Source organism: Scleropages formosus, chromosome 15, assembly GCF_900964775.1.
Source record: "Scleropages formosus chromosome 15, fSclFor1.1, whole genome shotgun sequence".
NCBI classification, from domain to species: domain Eukaryota; kingdom Metazoa; phylum Chordata; class Actinopteri; order Osteoglossiformes; family Osteoglossidae; genus Scleropages; species Scleropages formosus.
The window spans coordinates 1,906,616-1,922,158 of record NC_041820.1 but is presented as its reverse complement, the minus strand read 5'-3'; the positions used below and the strand labels follow the sequence as shown (position 1 = coordinate 1,922,158).

Genomic DNA, 15,543 nt, shown 5'->3' with positions numbered 1-15,543 from the left:
AATCTGACCTTAGGTAGGAAGTGACTGAACCCTCTTCCTGTTCACAGCTGCTAACATTACTTCACTTCAGCGTAACTGCAACTTGACCACAAACACGAGAGGCCTCTGAGCGGACCAGTTAACTTGAGTGACCCCCGTGAAAGAAAATTCACAGCTTCCGCTCTGTGACGACACATAGGGGCTCAAGTGAGGAAGCTGGAAACCAGAGAAGGAGGCAGCAGATGGTAACACAAATGAGTGCTGAAGAAGCTGCACACTGCAACCCCAACTGGTGACCCATGAGCTCCCTCACTGCTGACCCTGTTGCATTACTATCCTCTCCCTGCAGTCAGGAAGCAAGAGTGATGAAGGAAAGACAAGATGGCTCAGCCTCAAGTTCTTTCAGTCTCACAGTTCAGAGGGACAGAAACTGCTGGATTGTGGTCAGTTTCCCCACTGATCATGGTCACCCCCACGCCTGTGCAGGTGCCCCTTCGCCTACCCGCCACAAAATCCCAGCTACGGAACTATGCTTCCTCACCACCGAAAGAGAGAGGGTCCGATGGGATCGCCGCAGGGGATCCCGATTGGCTGGAGAAGCGTTGCCGTGGGGACCCAGGTGCGAGATGGCGCCAGGCCCCCCAATTTTAATGAGCACTGCTGCTCAACCTAATGAGGCAAGGTGAGACACGGTAATATGCACTGGTTAGCACCCGAGGCATCTGCATTAGCCGCTCAGGGGTGTCACTGACCCAGACGCCGAATTGCTGACTTGACCAGAGACAGGCAATTACGTGCCTCTAGGCTTAGGCACACACGCACGCACACACACACACACACACACACACACGCGCACACACACACACCGCTCGACAAATAGGGGTGGGAGGGGGAGCAGTGTAAACAAGCTCAGGATTGCTGCCCTTTCAACCCATTGGCAGCAGTCAGGATGAAACACAAAGCCGCAACCCCCCAAACTTACACCCTGCAGCTCTGAGAACAACGTCGGCAAAGTACAAACATATATTGAGCGTTTCCCCTCGATATGAGTTTCTGTGAAAGAGAGAGAAGAGAGGAGCCACAGGAGAACACGGCAGGACGTCCACTCGGCACTGGAAACGGACGCAGCGAGGGGGAGCGCCGTCGTCTGGGTAAGACATCCCCCCCCAAGGAAGACGAGCCCAGTGCTGGTCAACAGTGTGGAGGTAAGAAGTTCCTTTCAGCCACTCTCTCCATTTGCATTAGGCCTCTGTGTGTGTATGTGCGTGTTTGCATGCCTAGTATCTACGCCATTGATATATTTATACAAGTGTGTATACCTGTACTGGGGAGGTTTTCAGGTGTCAGTCACTGAATAAATTACTCTTGAGCTCCGAAGCGAAAGACAGGTCCCCATGACTGCTGCACGAATGTTGCACAAGGGGAAATCCCTCTATCCAGGGTGTGTGTGTGTGTGTGTGTGTGTGTGTGTGCGCGCACCGAAGGGTCCAGTACACACGCCCATGTCATTTAAGCACAGCAGGCCAGAGGTCTCACTTACTGTAATTACTTTTAAGTAAAGGCTTTATCAGAAATTACTCTGTGAAATCCAAAACATCTCTAATGTGATGGCATTCAATTTCTGAAAAGGCATGATTTAGGCTTCCGTTACCATGCCGACAGTAATGGGGGAGGTTGGGATCTTGACGAGGGGAGACTGAGCTCCCCACAACGGTGGCTGGTGGGAGGCCCACTCAAGAGACCCACCCACGGGTCCTGCTCCACTGTGTGCGATGTTCTAAACTTATCCAAAATGAGGCGTGGTGACAGGATTAACATTCATTTATGTCTAAAGCGCTGAAATTTAAATGAGTCGTACATCTGACTGAAGGAAAGCAGTTTCCTAATCCTGCACCGTTTCCTGATTTATCCCAGGAACATGTGTAACACGCATGTTGTTGCTGGTCACCAACACCAGACAAGTTGTAAACACTGTGGAAGTGAGCTGAATTAAGGCGATCACACACTCCTGTTGCACATTGCTGCTTTTTACTGCCATTTAACAGCTTGGTGAATACAAGGGCACATTCACACCATAGCAAAGTTAACGAATTTCTTTCACAATTAACACACACGTAATTATCTATATGTGGTTTTGAGCAAATAGAAGTACATCGAATCCTCCATTAACACATGAAAGGGTAATTTTTGCAACTTGTGAGTGCAGCTGAGAGTAACTACTCCATATTCCATATGCAGTTCAGAAGCAGTGCAGTGTCCCGCCCTGATCACGGGTTCAAGGACTGCTGGTAGGTCCACCGCGTCAGGGGGACGGGTCCTGTCTGCCTCCATCTGCAGCATCAGGCTGCGGAAGTGCAGTAGGAAAGATGGAGACGCAACAGCAGATATAAACTTGTATAAATGGGAGACTCAATATGCCAGCAAACAGTGCCAAACCCTGAGGGGAGGGACACGGGTTCAAATGGGGGATGATGCCACTTTACTGCAAGACAGATATGCTGGTGCCAGGGTTTATAGGCCTGAAAAGCAGCAAGCAATAACAATAATGACATCACAGCAACACTCATCATCATAATGCAGCATTTGGTGATGAAAATTGGTCTCTTCCTTTTCACAGGAACCAAATGGCTGTTTTTGTTTTCCACAATGACACAAACAATCCATCTCCAGCATCCAACGCCTGAGTCACCGGTAGCATCCCGTCAACTTCCGCTACAACTTCCCTGCCGGAGTTCAGTCAGTGCAAACCGTGCTTTCCCACAATTCATTACCAATCAATCATTCTTTTAGTCAGTCAGTCAGCTTGAGTTCCGTTACCTTGTTTGTGAGACAAGGATGAGATGTTATGACAGATGCAAAAAAAAAAAAAAAAAAAAAAAGGGCTGAATATAAAACTCAGTCTTTTTAGAGCAGCAGCTTCTGAGTGCTATCAGTCTTCACTGCTCAGACAGACAAGATGTCAAGTTCATGTCTGCTGTTGACCACATATACAGAGTTCTTCCAGAGCATTCTGTCCCCCTCAGTGTCCTAGGGCTGAAAGGGCTGTGTCCACTCTCACTGTGGTTGAGTACATCCATCTGGATGCTGCTCATCTTCCAACTTTTCCTCAGTCATCATCTTTAGAGTCCAGCCTTCTCAGGTTATCCGCCAAGTATGAAAACCTCAATCACTGGTGCTTCCAGCGAGTTCTACTTTGACTAGACCCAACATCCATCCATCTGTGGATGACTGCCTGTCCATGGTGGCCTTAGTTCCCCCCAGGACCACAATCCCAAGGAGTCCATGTTTCTCCTCTCCTGCCACTTACATGTAAAGTTGGGCATCTATTATCTGATGCCCTCCCCAAAGGATCTTACAGTGCTAAGCTACTGATTGACCTATTTGTACAGCAGGTCAATTTTTACTGTGTCGGCTGAGGATGGGTACCTTCATCAAGGGTTCTGTAGCAGCAGATGCTATTTGAATCTTCGTCTCTAGGCTCCAAAGGTGAGAGCTGTAAATACTGCGCCACCTGCTGCCCTTCTCAACACCAGCTGTCACACCCATACAGTGAGGAAATGGTGTCACTTTATTTCTAACCTTCATCCTAGTGGACACAGGAGCACATCTCAGGACCTTCTCCGCACCTTTCCTTGCAGCTCGTCTTTGGCGTCTCTCGAAAGCATATAATGCAGGAAATTGTACAGTCAGTGGTTTATAGAACACACAAAAAAAAAAAAAAAAAAGCCACCACAGTTCACTAATGAAGCAGTGCAGGTGGGTGTAGTCAGAGCATCTGTGGCTCCTCTACTCTTCTCCCAGCCGTGTGAAGAGCCATTGGTGCACAGGGAGGAGAGTACAGCAGAGTGGGCCGTACTGCACGGCCTTGCCCCCCAAGGTGGTTGTGGTGGGGGGCAATGGGCCTCGACTCAGCAGACGTGTGGCTTCCAGACCATCCCCTTCACGACGAAAGGCCGCGTCCCCTGCGGACGGAAAGTTTCCCCGTCTCCTGGAGCCCAGCAGGTCCCACTGTACTCTGGTGCAGCGGTGCGACTGGTCCAGGACCAGTGACCAAAACAGGAACGAGGCGCTGGCAGTGCAGTGTGTGAAGGAGAAGGACAAGAGCAAAACTCAGAGTCAGATCAGAAATGAAAGTTTGCACTCCTATTAGAAGTAGGACACACACCTGTCAAGCTTTTGATAGGAACGCCAATAAGCGCCAATTTGCATGAATTGCGATTTGAAATGCAAAACCGAAACATCACTTATGTGGCAGAAATGAAACCACAGGATGTTGAAACTACTAAAACTGATCCAATGTCGTGTTTAAATCTGTCGCCAGAAGGTTGTGAGGCAAAACATCTGGTGTCTGAAGGACTTTTCACTTTGCTTTTCCGCCCAACTCTGACATCTGTACACTTGGAAACATCACAGTGACATTCAAACCCGACCTGGAGAAATAAATCGCAGCGAAGCACAACATTCCGAAAAGCCATTATTTAAAATCAACAATCAAGTTCGTTACCATGGATACGTGGCTCCGCTGAGTTCCCCCGAAACACTTTTTATAGATACTATTCAGCTTTACCACGGTAAAGCACCGTTTTCTCCTCCCCGTCATTCTCAGCATAAAGAACCTGGTCCCTTCAGGAAGAAAACAGCTAGGTGGAACACACTGACTGTCCAGCAGGTGGCGCTGCGCTGACCTGGCCAGAGCCTAACAGTGTTCCCAAGGCCATACTCCAGTCTATGAGTATCAACACCCCCATCCCCGTAAGGACTCGGATGACTCCAGTCAAATACACCCATGAGCCTGGTTGTGTGACCTCTGACCCCAGAACATCCTGGAATTTATGGAAGTACAGTACTATGAGCATGTGCTCACAGTGCCCCCCAGAGGCACCTCTTCAGAATGCACATCATCCACCTGTCAAACAGCTCTGCTGAGGTTCTTCTTGAAAAAGAAGAATGTCACATTTACTCCACAGACTATTGCTACCATTAATGCAGACACAGAAGAGCCAAACCAAACCTTCAGGGCTGCAATGCGAGTTGTATTTAACTAGTGCTGCACACTGGACCCTCAACCTTCTGGCCCTCAGATCCCCCCGGGTTCCACCCTGGCCGAAGCACCGTGTCCTCGATGCCGAGACCCCCCCCTCAACCCACCCTTCGTTCCTCACCACCGAAACACGTTCCTCGGCGCACCACAAGCTGGGCATCTGCTGCGGCGCCGCAACTTCCAAAGCCCCTGTTGCTAAGCAACTAGTGTGTGCACCCAGCGTGCGGCACTTCCTGCGCAGGTTTATTCTCTCCTCAAGTTCTTGTGCTCCAGGCTGGTGTCAGCACAGGGCTCATCGACATAACCTCAATACAGTCAATATTCTAGGAGCATAAAGGGCTGAATATTAATTAGGATTTAGTCCATTTTTACTCATAAAACAGCCACGTCAACATCTGACACCGTTCTCCAAGGTAACTATCAGCGTGAGGTTTGCACACAGACACACTGATTTACCCTTTTCTACCACATGGTGGCTTTTGCTGAATTGCTTCAGAGCAAGAACCCTCATCAAGAGCGCTACAGCAGGAGGTGGGGTTTGGACCTGGATCCTTCCAGTTACAGGCAACGAGCCCAACTGCTGCACCACCTACTGTCCGCCATGGAACACCACGGTCATTACAACATGTGGCCAGTAAGACGAGCCCTGCTGGAGCAGCGAGCTGGAGCTCAGCTTGATTGTGCGAGTAAGTTACTGAAACCGAGAAGCGTCCACAGAGAGCAGACACAACACACACAGTTTCACACACACAAACAGCGTGAACACAGGCAGAAGTGACAATTTGTTTCACTTCTGTGGACCTCTACTCAGTTTCCTGCTCCCCACCCCCATGTACATTCGGCATCTAGCTCACAGGGTCACTGGACTTTAAGACGTGCAGGGAAATATGACGGGTTCGAGGAAAGACCCCCAGCAGGGTGGGGCCAAAGCAACAGCAAACAAAACAGGAAAATACATTTCAAGTGAAAATCATAGTCCTTCCCTGAGGGAAGAACTTCAGCACAGGAGTCTCTGCGGCCCATAACGATCAGAAGTCCGCAGTGGGAACCGAACACTTCGAACCCTGTCCAGCTCATGCAGTGCATCTGCTGGTTCGAGGACTAAGGTGCCACTTGTACTAATTTTTTTTCTTCCTTCTCATTTACAGCACCAACTTCACACTCAGCTATACTGGGAACCAGCGAACAAGTTCACACGCTCACCTCGGTCCAGTTGGGCTCAGCAGCACAACAGTGACATACCTGTAGATCTGCGGGGTTCCAAAGGTCACGTGGACCCTTCCTGGAGTCTCCTGTGAGCCACAGCTCAGACAAGGGTTCAGCCAGTGGGTCCCAACCCCAGGGGTCAACATGCAGTGAAGAAGGGTGACCTCAGAAAGGTCCTCTTGGATTATTAGTGCTCTTGGGGCTGCTGGCAGTGCTGTGGTTAGCACTGCTGCCTTTGAACCCAAAGGTCACGAGGTCAAGTCTCACCTCCAGATGTAGTACCCTTGAGCAAGGTCCCGTCCGAACCACTCACCCCATACGGGACACGGGAGCCTAACCCGGCACGCAGGGCGTAAGGCCGGAAGGGGAGGGGGGCACACTCAGGACGGGACGCCAGTCTGTCACAAGGCACCCCAAGCGGGACTTGAACCCCAAACCCACCGAAGAGCAGGACCAGGACCAACCCCCTGCACCCCTTCTCCTTGAGCAAGGTACTTACCCTAAATTGCTCCAGTAAAATTACCCAGCCCTACAAATGGGTAAATGATTGTAAGTAACTTAACATGGTAAGTCACTGAGGAGAAAAGTGTCAGATAAAGAATAAATGTAAATGTTTCCTGGACATGCAGGCCTCTTCACAGCGCAACTTCATTCAGCCCAGGGGGTCTGTGGCTGGAAAAGGTACTTTAGTTATTTGTACTCTGGGGCAATTAGAGGGGGAAAATACAGGAGCTTTGATTCCAAACCCTTGGCGGGGGGTTCATTTTGCATCAGCAGGCTAGTTTTACACACCCGGGCTGCGTGGACTCTAATACGGGGTGTCAGCAGAAACAAGCCTCTCGCAAGCATTCAGTCATTTAAGTTCTATGATAAATCACTCCAAAGAACAAACGAGGAAACCTTCTCAAACATCGCTAACCCTTGGGTCCACAAAGCGGCAGAAGTGCAGCTTCGGGTTCCATGAAACACGGGTGGCTCCTTACTGCCAGGTGCTTTGAATTGACAGTAAGGAGTAACAATGAGCACCTGCCGCCGCTCAGGTGTGTGGAACGGCACCCTTTCCGCTCATCCTCTCCTGGCCAAAGGAGATCCGTTGAGAGACGAGTGAGAACAAGAGGGTCGCAGCTGACCTGGGGCCAAAAGCTAAGGGTGAAACTCCAGTTCTTTGTGCTGTTTGTGTGGAACTGCAGCTGGCGTCTTTGCCTCATTCCTTCAAGGAGCACTTTGAGACTTGAACACGTTGACTCACCTTACAAACAAATCTGTTTGTACATCTAAAGTGATGATCTGATATATATAAATACATATAATTCATTCTGTAAACATGTGCAATATTCTTCATATTGCCATTGATCACCAGCACTGAACACCACGTGTAAAAATTGCAATATATAGGGGATGCCTGGTACTCCGCCTCCCAAGGTTGCAGGTTTGATCCCCATCAGCCCTTGAGCAAGGTACTTAGTCTATATTGTGCCAGTAAAATTACCTAGCTGCATAAATGGGTAGACTAGTGTAACCTTAACACTGTAAGTCGCTTTGGCAGTGTTAAGTGTTAAATGAATGAAAGTGAATGTAAATATTGGCGCCAAGCTGAACTAAGGGAGCTGCTGTTCCTGTGGTTTTACTGCCATCTAGCGGCCAGAGACAGAACTGCAGCTCAAATTCAAAATTCACACCACCACATCTACATGCATTCATTTAGCTGACACTTTTCTGCAAAGTAACTTAGTTGTTTACTTGGGTTTTTTGTAAATCAATTTAGACTCTCAAGGATACTACAGCTGGAGGTGGGACTCAAACCTGCAACCTTTGGGTCAGATGTTAAGGTGTTTAAGCGTGGTATTTGGACTGCATGTCGTCACCTCGACTGGTGATAAAACGTTTTAAGTCCAAATGCCAAGCTCCCCAAACACCTGAACATCTAAATCAACAACCTGAGCTACAAACACCAATCTTCTCTAACTTTGCTAACCTTTGGGTCCACAAACAGTAGCTCCGGCCCTTACGCTAGCAGCCTGGCCCTGCCGTGTTACTTTCTCCATTTATCTGAGGCTTTTCTATCCAAGGGTGAGCACCTTGGATTGAGGGAACTACAACTGAGGATGGGGTTAAGGTTAGTGCAGCTTCTGCTGAATGCAAAGGGCCTAGGTTTGAATCCCATCTTCATTCCAACCAGTTTCAATCTGAAAATGTGAAAGTAGCTTCAGTTTTCCATACCTCCTTGAAAAGTTACCTGTACCATTGATTGGAGTAAAAATCAGTGGAATAAATGTAGAACAACCTTTCTACAAATATTGATTTCTGGCACTTTTGTCAGTGAGATTGAGGGCTTTTTTTTTTTTTTTTTTTGAAAAAACTTGAACTTAAAAAAAAAAAAAATTCACCTGCTGTCAAACCCAACTCCACCTGACTGATCAGAGACCCCTTAATGGGGTTACAGGGTCACTAAAAACCATCTAGTGCATTTGACGGCATGGGCATCACCTTAAGGTTCCTTCTTCAAATCCCACCACCTGGTGTAGTACCCTTGAATTGACAGTAACAGCCCAGCTGTTCAAACAGTGGGTTGTTGAGTTTGTGGGTTACAGTGGAAATAGATTCCAGCTACAGTTGAGGTGAGCTTGTTGCACTCAGATGTAACTATAGATGCACATCTGGCATAATTTAGTTGCAAAACCTTTCCCCACATGCAAAAAAAATGAAGGAATGCACACATATCTACATGTTTTTATTTAAAAAAAATACAAAATTAAAAAAGTTTCCATAGGAAAGCAATGTAATGTGCAATCCCGTCTTCCCAGATCCATTTTCTAATGCATCGGCTCGCAAATTCATCTCACTAAACATTACATAGCAGAGAACGAACAAAGGAAAAAGGCAAGTTTGCATGAGAGGGTGAGACCTGTACACAAGAGGAGACCCATGAATCACTAAATATGTAGCAGCCATTCTGAGGACTTGCCCCCCCCACCCCCTTACAATGGGGAGTCAGCAGAAGCAGCTGAGTTCCAAGACCCTGCAGGAAATTCAGTTCCCCCTCTGAAATGCATCCCTTCCCTTAGAAAAACCCCTACAGGGGACCCAGCAAGCTTCAGCCCCACTCAAGTGGATCTCCTGCTTCCATACAGTGGAAAAACATGCATACACACGCCCTCTGACCTTCTCCAAGTCAAATAACTGGCCTCTCAAGGGTGAGTATGGAGGTGAGGGTGAGAGCGAGAGTGGGGTAAAAGCATGCTGCTCTGCAGTTAGAGCACACGGGCTGAGCATGGCTTCGCAGGTAGCTCTAGGCTGCTCTCACGCCCACAGCAGGCCGGCATGCCGCTGGGACACGACTCCTCCAGCAGGCTGGGTGGTCCCTGGGTGCGGATCTGCTGCAGCACTTGCCTGGCATAACAAAGAGATGGACATCAGGGAAATGGAGCCAAAGCACCCACTAGTACACTGCTAACATCCTGCAAGTTGGTTTCCCCAGCAGGAGATTAACGAGACTCGGACCTAGAACTCACCAGGAGGAACGGGACATGACGTAATGGATGTCTGGCCGCTCAAAGCCATTGAAAGTGGAGGAAGCGGCAACGGTGTAGGCGCCCATGTTGTCAAAGAGCAGCCAGTCGCCCAGCTGCAGGTCTGGCAGCTGACACTGCTCCAAGATGCGGTCCAGGCCGTCGCATGTAGGACCCCAGATGCTGCAGGGGAACATGTGCTCGTCCGGCTTGGGTTTCTGCACATGGGGGGGTTGAGACCACGTTAGACCAGAGATGAGCAAAAATGCCAAAGGCAACATATCCATCCCATAAAGCAGACATCTCACCTTGTGAAGAATGGGCTGCACCACAGCGTGGTCATACTGGATGCAGTTGAATGACCCGTAGACGCCATCATTTACATAGTACATGAGGGTCCTGTCATAGTTCCCATCATCCTCATCTGAGGGAGGAAGAGGAACTACATGAAGCAGTCCATCCAAGACACCAGCCAGGTGATCAGATCACACCCAACAGCTCCTCACCATCAGAAGAGGGATCCTCCTTCATTATGACCTTCTTGGCAATGATGTTGACCGCCAGCATGAAGGCTGATGCCACATAGTACCGGCCAGGCTCAGCAATGATCCTGACACCACAGTCAGCAGGGAAGTACTTGTCCAGAGCCGGGTTTATGACGCCTGTGATCTAAGGAGGTCAAGGGAGGCTTGGTAAGTGTGGAGCAGAGTCGAGGCTCTACCTTGAAAACATACACAGGGGGTGAGGCTCAGATCACAAGAGTTAAAAAACATACCTCTTCAAATTTGAGTTTGACATCTTCAGAGCCAGGGAAGCCACCACCGATGTCCAGGAGAGTCATATTAAAGCCCAGCTCAGCCTGTAAAAAGGGGAAAAGACATTGGATTTGTACACCTTCCAAAATGAAGCTGAAGATCACCTGGCCTTAAATGACCTGGGGAATCCCAGATTCTAAGCGCCACCTGCTCACCCCCATATCGAAGACACAGCGGGCATCTGAAATGGCCTGGACGTAAGTGCTTGAATCCGTACAGCCGCTGCCCACGTGGAAGCTGACCCCGATAACATCCAGTCCAAGGTCCTTGGCCTGCTCCAGCAGCAGACGACTAGCCTTCAGCGTCGCTCCGAACTTCACGCTGAGCCGACACACAGCTTTGGAGTCGTCTGTGGCGATGCGGAGCACCAGCCTGGAGGAAGAGCGAGGTCAGAGGAATTAGGTGACCGATGGAGGCGGACACGAGGCTACATTGCCACAGGAAGGACTGGGGTCACTCACTTGGCATCGTTGTGGCATCGGGCAACTTTCATGAGCTCCACCTCACTGTCAAAGGTCATCATCTGCACCTTCTGGGCTGCAGCATACTTGATCTGAGAGAGCTGCTTACAGGGGTTGGCATAGATGATCCTGCTGGGGTCCACACCCAGGGAGCGAACCATCTCAATCTCTGTCTGCAGGAAGACCACCAGATTTAAATGGTTATAAGGACATATGAGCAGACTGGCTTTACAAATGATGGGTAACTTGGGCAGTAAGACTGTTATACCTTGCTGGCACAGTCAAAACCGGCGCCCAAGGAGGCCAGAGTCATGACGACAGCACGGCTGTTGTTACACTTGACGGCATAGAAGGGCGTGACGCGGGGCATGGCCCGCACCCACCGCAGGTGCTTCTTCAGCACATCACCCAGGTCGGCGACAAAGAAGGCGTCCTTGTCATCCTGGGGAAGAGGCGCTGGTTAAACCTTACAAGCGTGCACATGCACAAATAGGACAGGCTGGGAAATGCCAAGTGACGCATCTTGCGTTCACCAGCTGAGCGGCAGAATAAGAGACCTACCGACATGGATGACTCATTTATCTTCTGCTCCACAACATCTCGTGCAGAAAAGCCCTCCTCTAGGAAGGTGAAGCCAAAGTCGTCCACGGAGAAAGCGGCAGCCTCCATTTCAGTGTTCAACCGATCACAAAAGAAACTGCAGACAGGAAAACGGAAAAGAATCAAGATACGAAACCACCGGCATTCACCTTCGTATCTGAAATAAGGCAACAATTAGCAAGTACAAGATAAAGTTGGTCAGAAACTAACCAAACATTTGTCTGCTTCACCAAAGCCCAGGCAGAAAGATAAGCTGCTACGCAAACCGTTTACGGCACTCTCCCGGCGTTCTTTTTAAACCCCCATCATTATGCATCGGGCTGTACGTTAAGGACAAACGTGGTCAATCTCACCTGGATAAGGAAAAGATGGGATTTCGGCACGATCAAGTGCACAGCAGCCAAGGCGGTTCGCCCGTGAAGTTGAAACCTTTCAAATAGGACTCAAGGCCGCAGCCAGTTGAGTAGCGAAAGTGCGCTTTCCTCAAGCGAGAGTTCTGTGGGGATGAGAGAACAACATCATGATGATCATGTGTTCGCTGCAAACCGTACACCTGCTGATCGTGAGTAAAAAGTACACCTTTTCCCACATCACAAGGAGGTGATTGTAATGTCTTCCTCACTGCATCAAGGGCCAGTTTAGAGCCGTACAGCATTTTCACCCCGTTTTCCCACAACACACTCGCATGAGACGCCACTCATCAGCGAATGAATGAATGGCTCCTCGCTGAAGCACATGCCGCATCGGCTCATAAAGACCCTCCGCCGCGCTGCCGCGTGACTGAGCGCAGCCAATGGAAGCGGACGTGGTCAGACAATAGCAAGATTGGCGTTGCGAGGAGCCAACCGCACCGTACTGACGCAATCACGTGCACTGGGCTCAGCCAATAGGGTTGCGACAGACGCCGGTCTCGCTTCGATCTGCAACTCACAGATGGCGAAGTGACCGCGTAAAAACAGTTCGGCAGAACAAATTCTACGCGAAATACATTAATTTACGCAAATTAAAAAAAAACGCTCACTTACCGTAATACTGTAAATTAACATTAACCGTTCCGTTGATCTACGTTGCTCGTGTACGTTAAAATCGAATTTTAGGGAAGTAATAACACAATCCGAAATACTAACTAGGCGAATCTTTTGTCTATAGATGATTTAATAAAAAGTAGCCAGGGAAGACGGGCACACTTAGTTACACAAACAAAGCGGCTTTGGGATCCGGATGGATCACCAGTGAAGTCCCAGTATTCGCTACCCGCCCGGTCGCTTGCGTGACAACTGACGCTCTGGAAAATCTCCACATAGTGGTTGAAGGACGAACCCAAAAGAAAAAAAAAAAAAAAAATTATATATATATATATAAACAGTCTATTTACTCGGTCCGACAACGTTCTGAAATCTTTAAGATGTCATTACATGAGGGTTTTTTTTTTTTTCCCTTAAGAAAAAAGAAAAAAAAAAAAAAAAAAAAAAAAAAGCCGTTCGGTTCTACTGCGAAAAACCGCACTAGTGACTAGGGCTGAGCGCGCGACTCAAGTGTGCGAACATTCCGGCGCGCCGAGACTTACCTTAAAAAGCATTTACGAAACTTGTCCATTAGACGAGAATACTGGAAAGAAATAAAAACGTATTGTTCCTCCCGAACGAAGCCCGCTCGTCCACGACACGCCGCAGCCCTCTACTACAAAACCGAGGCGCTCCTCACTCACTCTATTTATACCTCCGCCGTCGCCGTGGCAACGCACCAGCTGAAACCGGCCGAGCTGCGGGGCCACAAACCGGTTTGGTCCCGCTCGAGACGCCACGCGCTCCGCCAGACAGGAAGAAGGGCGGGGACAGTGCCGACCGCGTGCTTCCCCGGCGGAAACGGCCTCTGCTCGTCGCCTCGCCTCGTGGCGATGCGCGAGAAACAGAAATTGAGCGAATAACGGCAAAAAAACGGCCCGCTCGTTTGTTCCGTTCCGCTCCGCTGTGGTGTCCGTGTAGGAGACCCCTGCTAATATTTCAGACATCACAGGAAGTTTCCTCACACCTTCTGGGAGGTTAAAAGTGTTTTTTCTTGTGCTGTTAAACGAGAGCGAAGTACTTATGACGTTAATTTACCGTCGCTCACTTAACGCTTAAGTTGTCTGCGAATGGACGTTTGCGTGGCGACGCTCCCTGGCCTGCGGAAACCGGAGCGCCGTCGCCTGACGCCGCTAACCCCCTTTCCCGGCAAGCGACGCCTCGGCTCCGCCGTTTCCTGCTGCCGTCGTTTCCTCTGCGTCGCCCTCGTTGCCACGAGCCGATCTCGGTCATCGCCTTCCTCGCAACGCCCTAGTGCTTCGAATCGGTATTTCAAGGTGTTCTCAAACTTGGCGCGTCACCACGAGTTTCGAAAGGCCTTCGGTGATTCACTTTGAGGAAATGTAGGTGCGGCTGAAGCGGACGATTGACAAACCGGGAAAAAGTGATTTTGTTGCACGGGGTTGTAGTTTCCCTCTTTTTTGGGAACACGAGAAGTGTCGGCACACTTTGCGACACGCAACCCTTGAGCGATGGTGTCACCGCTTGCTCAAGAAACGTCCACCCGAGGCCTGATGTTGCTGTGAAAACACTTCTGCGGCGCTAACTGGTCCTTGTTGCAGCAACTAGGGTCAAGGAGACTGGAGTTGGCAAACAAGAATATGGACGTGATCTCCTGCTCCGCGTCTTTGAGATAGGGCTTTTCTGGAAGGTCTGTCACGTGAGGGAATATGCGTTGCGAGCGCTGCCCGGTCGTAAATGAGCGTGTGCGAACACGGTGGCACGTGTACCGATGAGTAAGGCATTCCAGATACACACGGGGTGTAACATCTTGTCCTGTGTATCTTACAAAGGTTGTACGCAAGGACCCAGTCCAGCCGACCTCGCCGTGAATCCGCAGACAAAAAGAACAACTACAACAGGTAAAACGCACAAGATCTGATAAATCGTCTGAAGTTGCATTGTGTGACACACTTGTATTTATCATTGTGGAGAAATCCCAACAAATACGGGTTGGACAAAACAAATACTGAACGGATGCAGGCTGAACAAATAGTTCCCTAAGTTTCTGGGAGACAAGGCCAGGGATACTAGGAAATGAATTTGCTCACCAGGGTTCTGTAGTTTTTACATAATGATCTCACCCAAGAGAAGAAATAATCAGGATTCTTGAATTAGGAGTGTTTGCGTAATGCGCTTCAAGAATGCAGCCCCCCAAGGCAAAGAGAGCTAGTTTGAACAATGACGAAGGCGGCCGGGTTGAAATCTTCCTCGTTCCCGAGTAAACCGGTTGCAACCGATCGATGTGCAGGCAGACTTGCGCTGTCCTGCTGACACCTCAAAGGCTTCCAGGGCTTCGCTTCTGATGAGGCGCCACTTGGGGTTGGTGACCTTTGAGGTCACCCTATGGAGCCGCTATTGGTAGATTCCACGAACAGGTATTCGACCACCAGCGACCCACCCACCCCGGCCTCAGTGCACCATGACATTCGCGTTCCGCAACCAGAGCAGCAGATTCTTGTCAGGTTTCATTGGTTTAGTGACGTACTGAAGGTTTTAGTCTCACGTTCTTATCTTCATGTGTCAGCGTCACCGTGCTGAAAAACTGCCATAAACATGTTGACATCTGCAGACACAGTAACACAAATTTAGAGTGACCCAGATGAGCAAAGGTTCACGTGTACCGCGTGCTGCGGTAGGATAAGAGGGTTCTTGTCTTTCCTCTCCAAGACACGAGATCTCCTGATGTCAGCCTGTAATCCCAGTGTCACAGCAGGTGTCCTACAGAAAACATCCCGGAGCACCAGGGGATTAACCAGCAGCCAGCAGGATAGCCTCAGGTGCCGGCCACAGCGCGGGCCCCTTTGTCACGTTGCTCATGCAGCATCGCACCAAAGCGAACAGGAAAGAACCAGGTGATTCCCCGTG

The 15,543-nt window shown here is 49.6% G+C and overlaps 1 protein-coding gene across 2 annotated transcripts; it reads right to left on the bottom strand.

Moving 5' to 3' along the window:
* Positions 1-8,968: 8,968 nt before the first annotated feature.
* odc1 (ornithine decarboxylase 1) lies at positions 8,969-13,907 on the bottom strand. 2 transcript variants are annotated; one of them, XM_018734541.2, is made up of 11 exons: positions 13,714-13,907; positions 11,965-12,107; positions 11,573-11,708; positions 11,280-11,453; positions 11,012-11,184; positions 10,706-10,922; positions 10,511-10,594; positions 10,242-10,404; positions 10,044-10,159; positions 9,739-9,953; positions 8,969-9,616 (listed from the first exon to the last, which is right to left on the bottom strand). In XM_018734541.2, exons 3-11 carry the CDS (start codon positions 11,678-11,680, stop codon positions 9,478-9,480), a joined length of 1,389 nt encoding a protein of 462 aa, XP_018590057.2. In that variant the 5' UTR covers positions 11,681-11,708; positions 11,965-12,107; positions 13,714-13,907; the 3' UTR covers positions 8,969-9,477. The 2 variants fall into 2 exon arrangements, with proteins under 2 accessions (XP_018590057.2, XP_018590050.2); XM_018734534.2 differs by lacking the exon at positions 13,714-13,907 and adding an exon at positions 13,179-13,311.
* Positions 13,908-15,543: the final 1,636 nt, after the last annotated feature.

Bases quoted from the DNA above. Each gene is read 5' to 3' on its own strand.
- odc1 (XM_018734541.2), bottom strand. From the start codon at position 11,680: ATGGAGGCTGCCGCTTTCTCCGTGGACGACTTTGGCTTCACCTTCCTA. The intron at 9,954-10,043 runs GTGAGATGTCTG...CCCCATGTGCAG, and splicing joins TGCAGCCCATTCTTCACAAG to AAACCCAAGCCGGACGAGCA. The intron at 9,617-9,738 runs GTGAGTTCTAGG...TTGTTATGCCAG, and splicing joins GTCATGTCCCGTTCCTCCTG to GCAAGTGCTGCAGCAGATCC.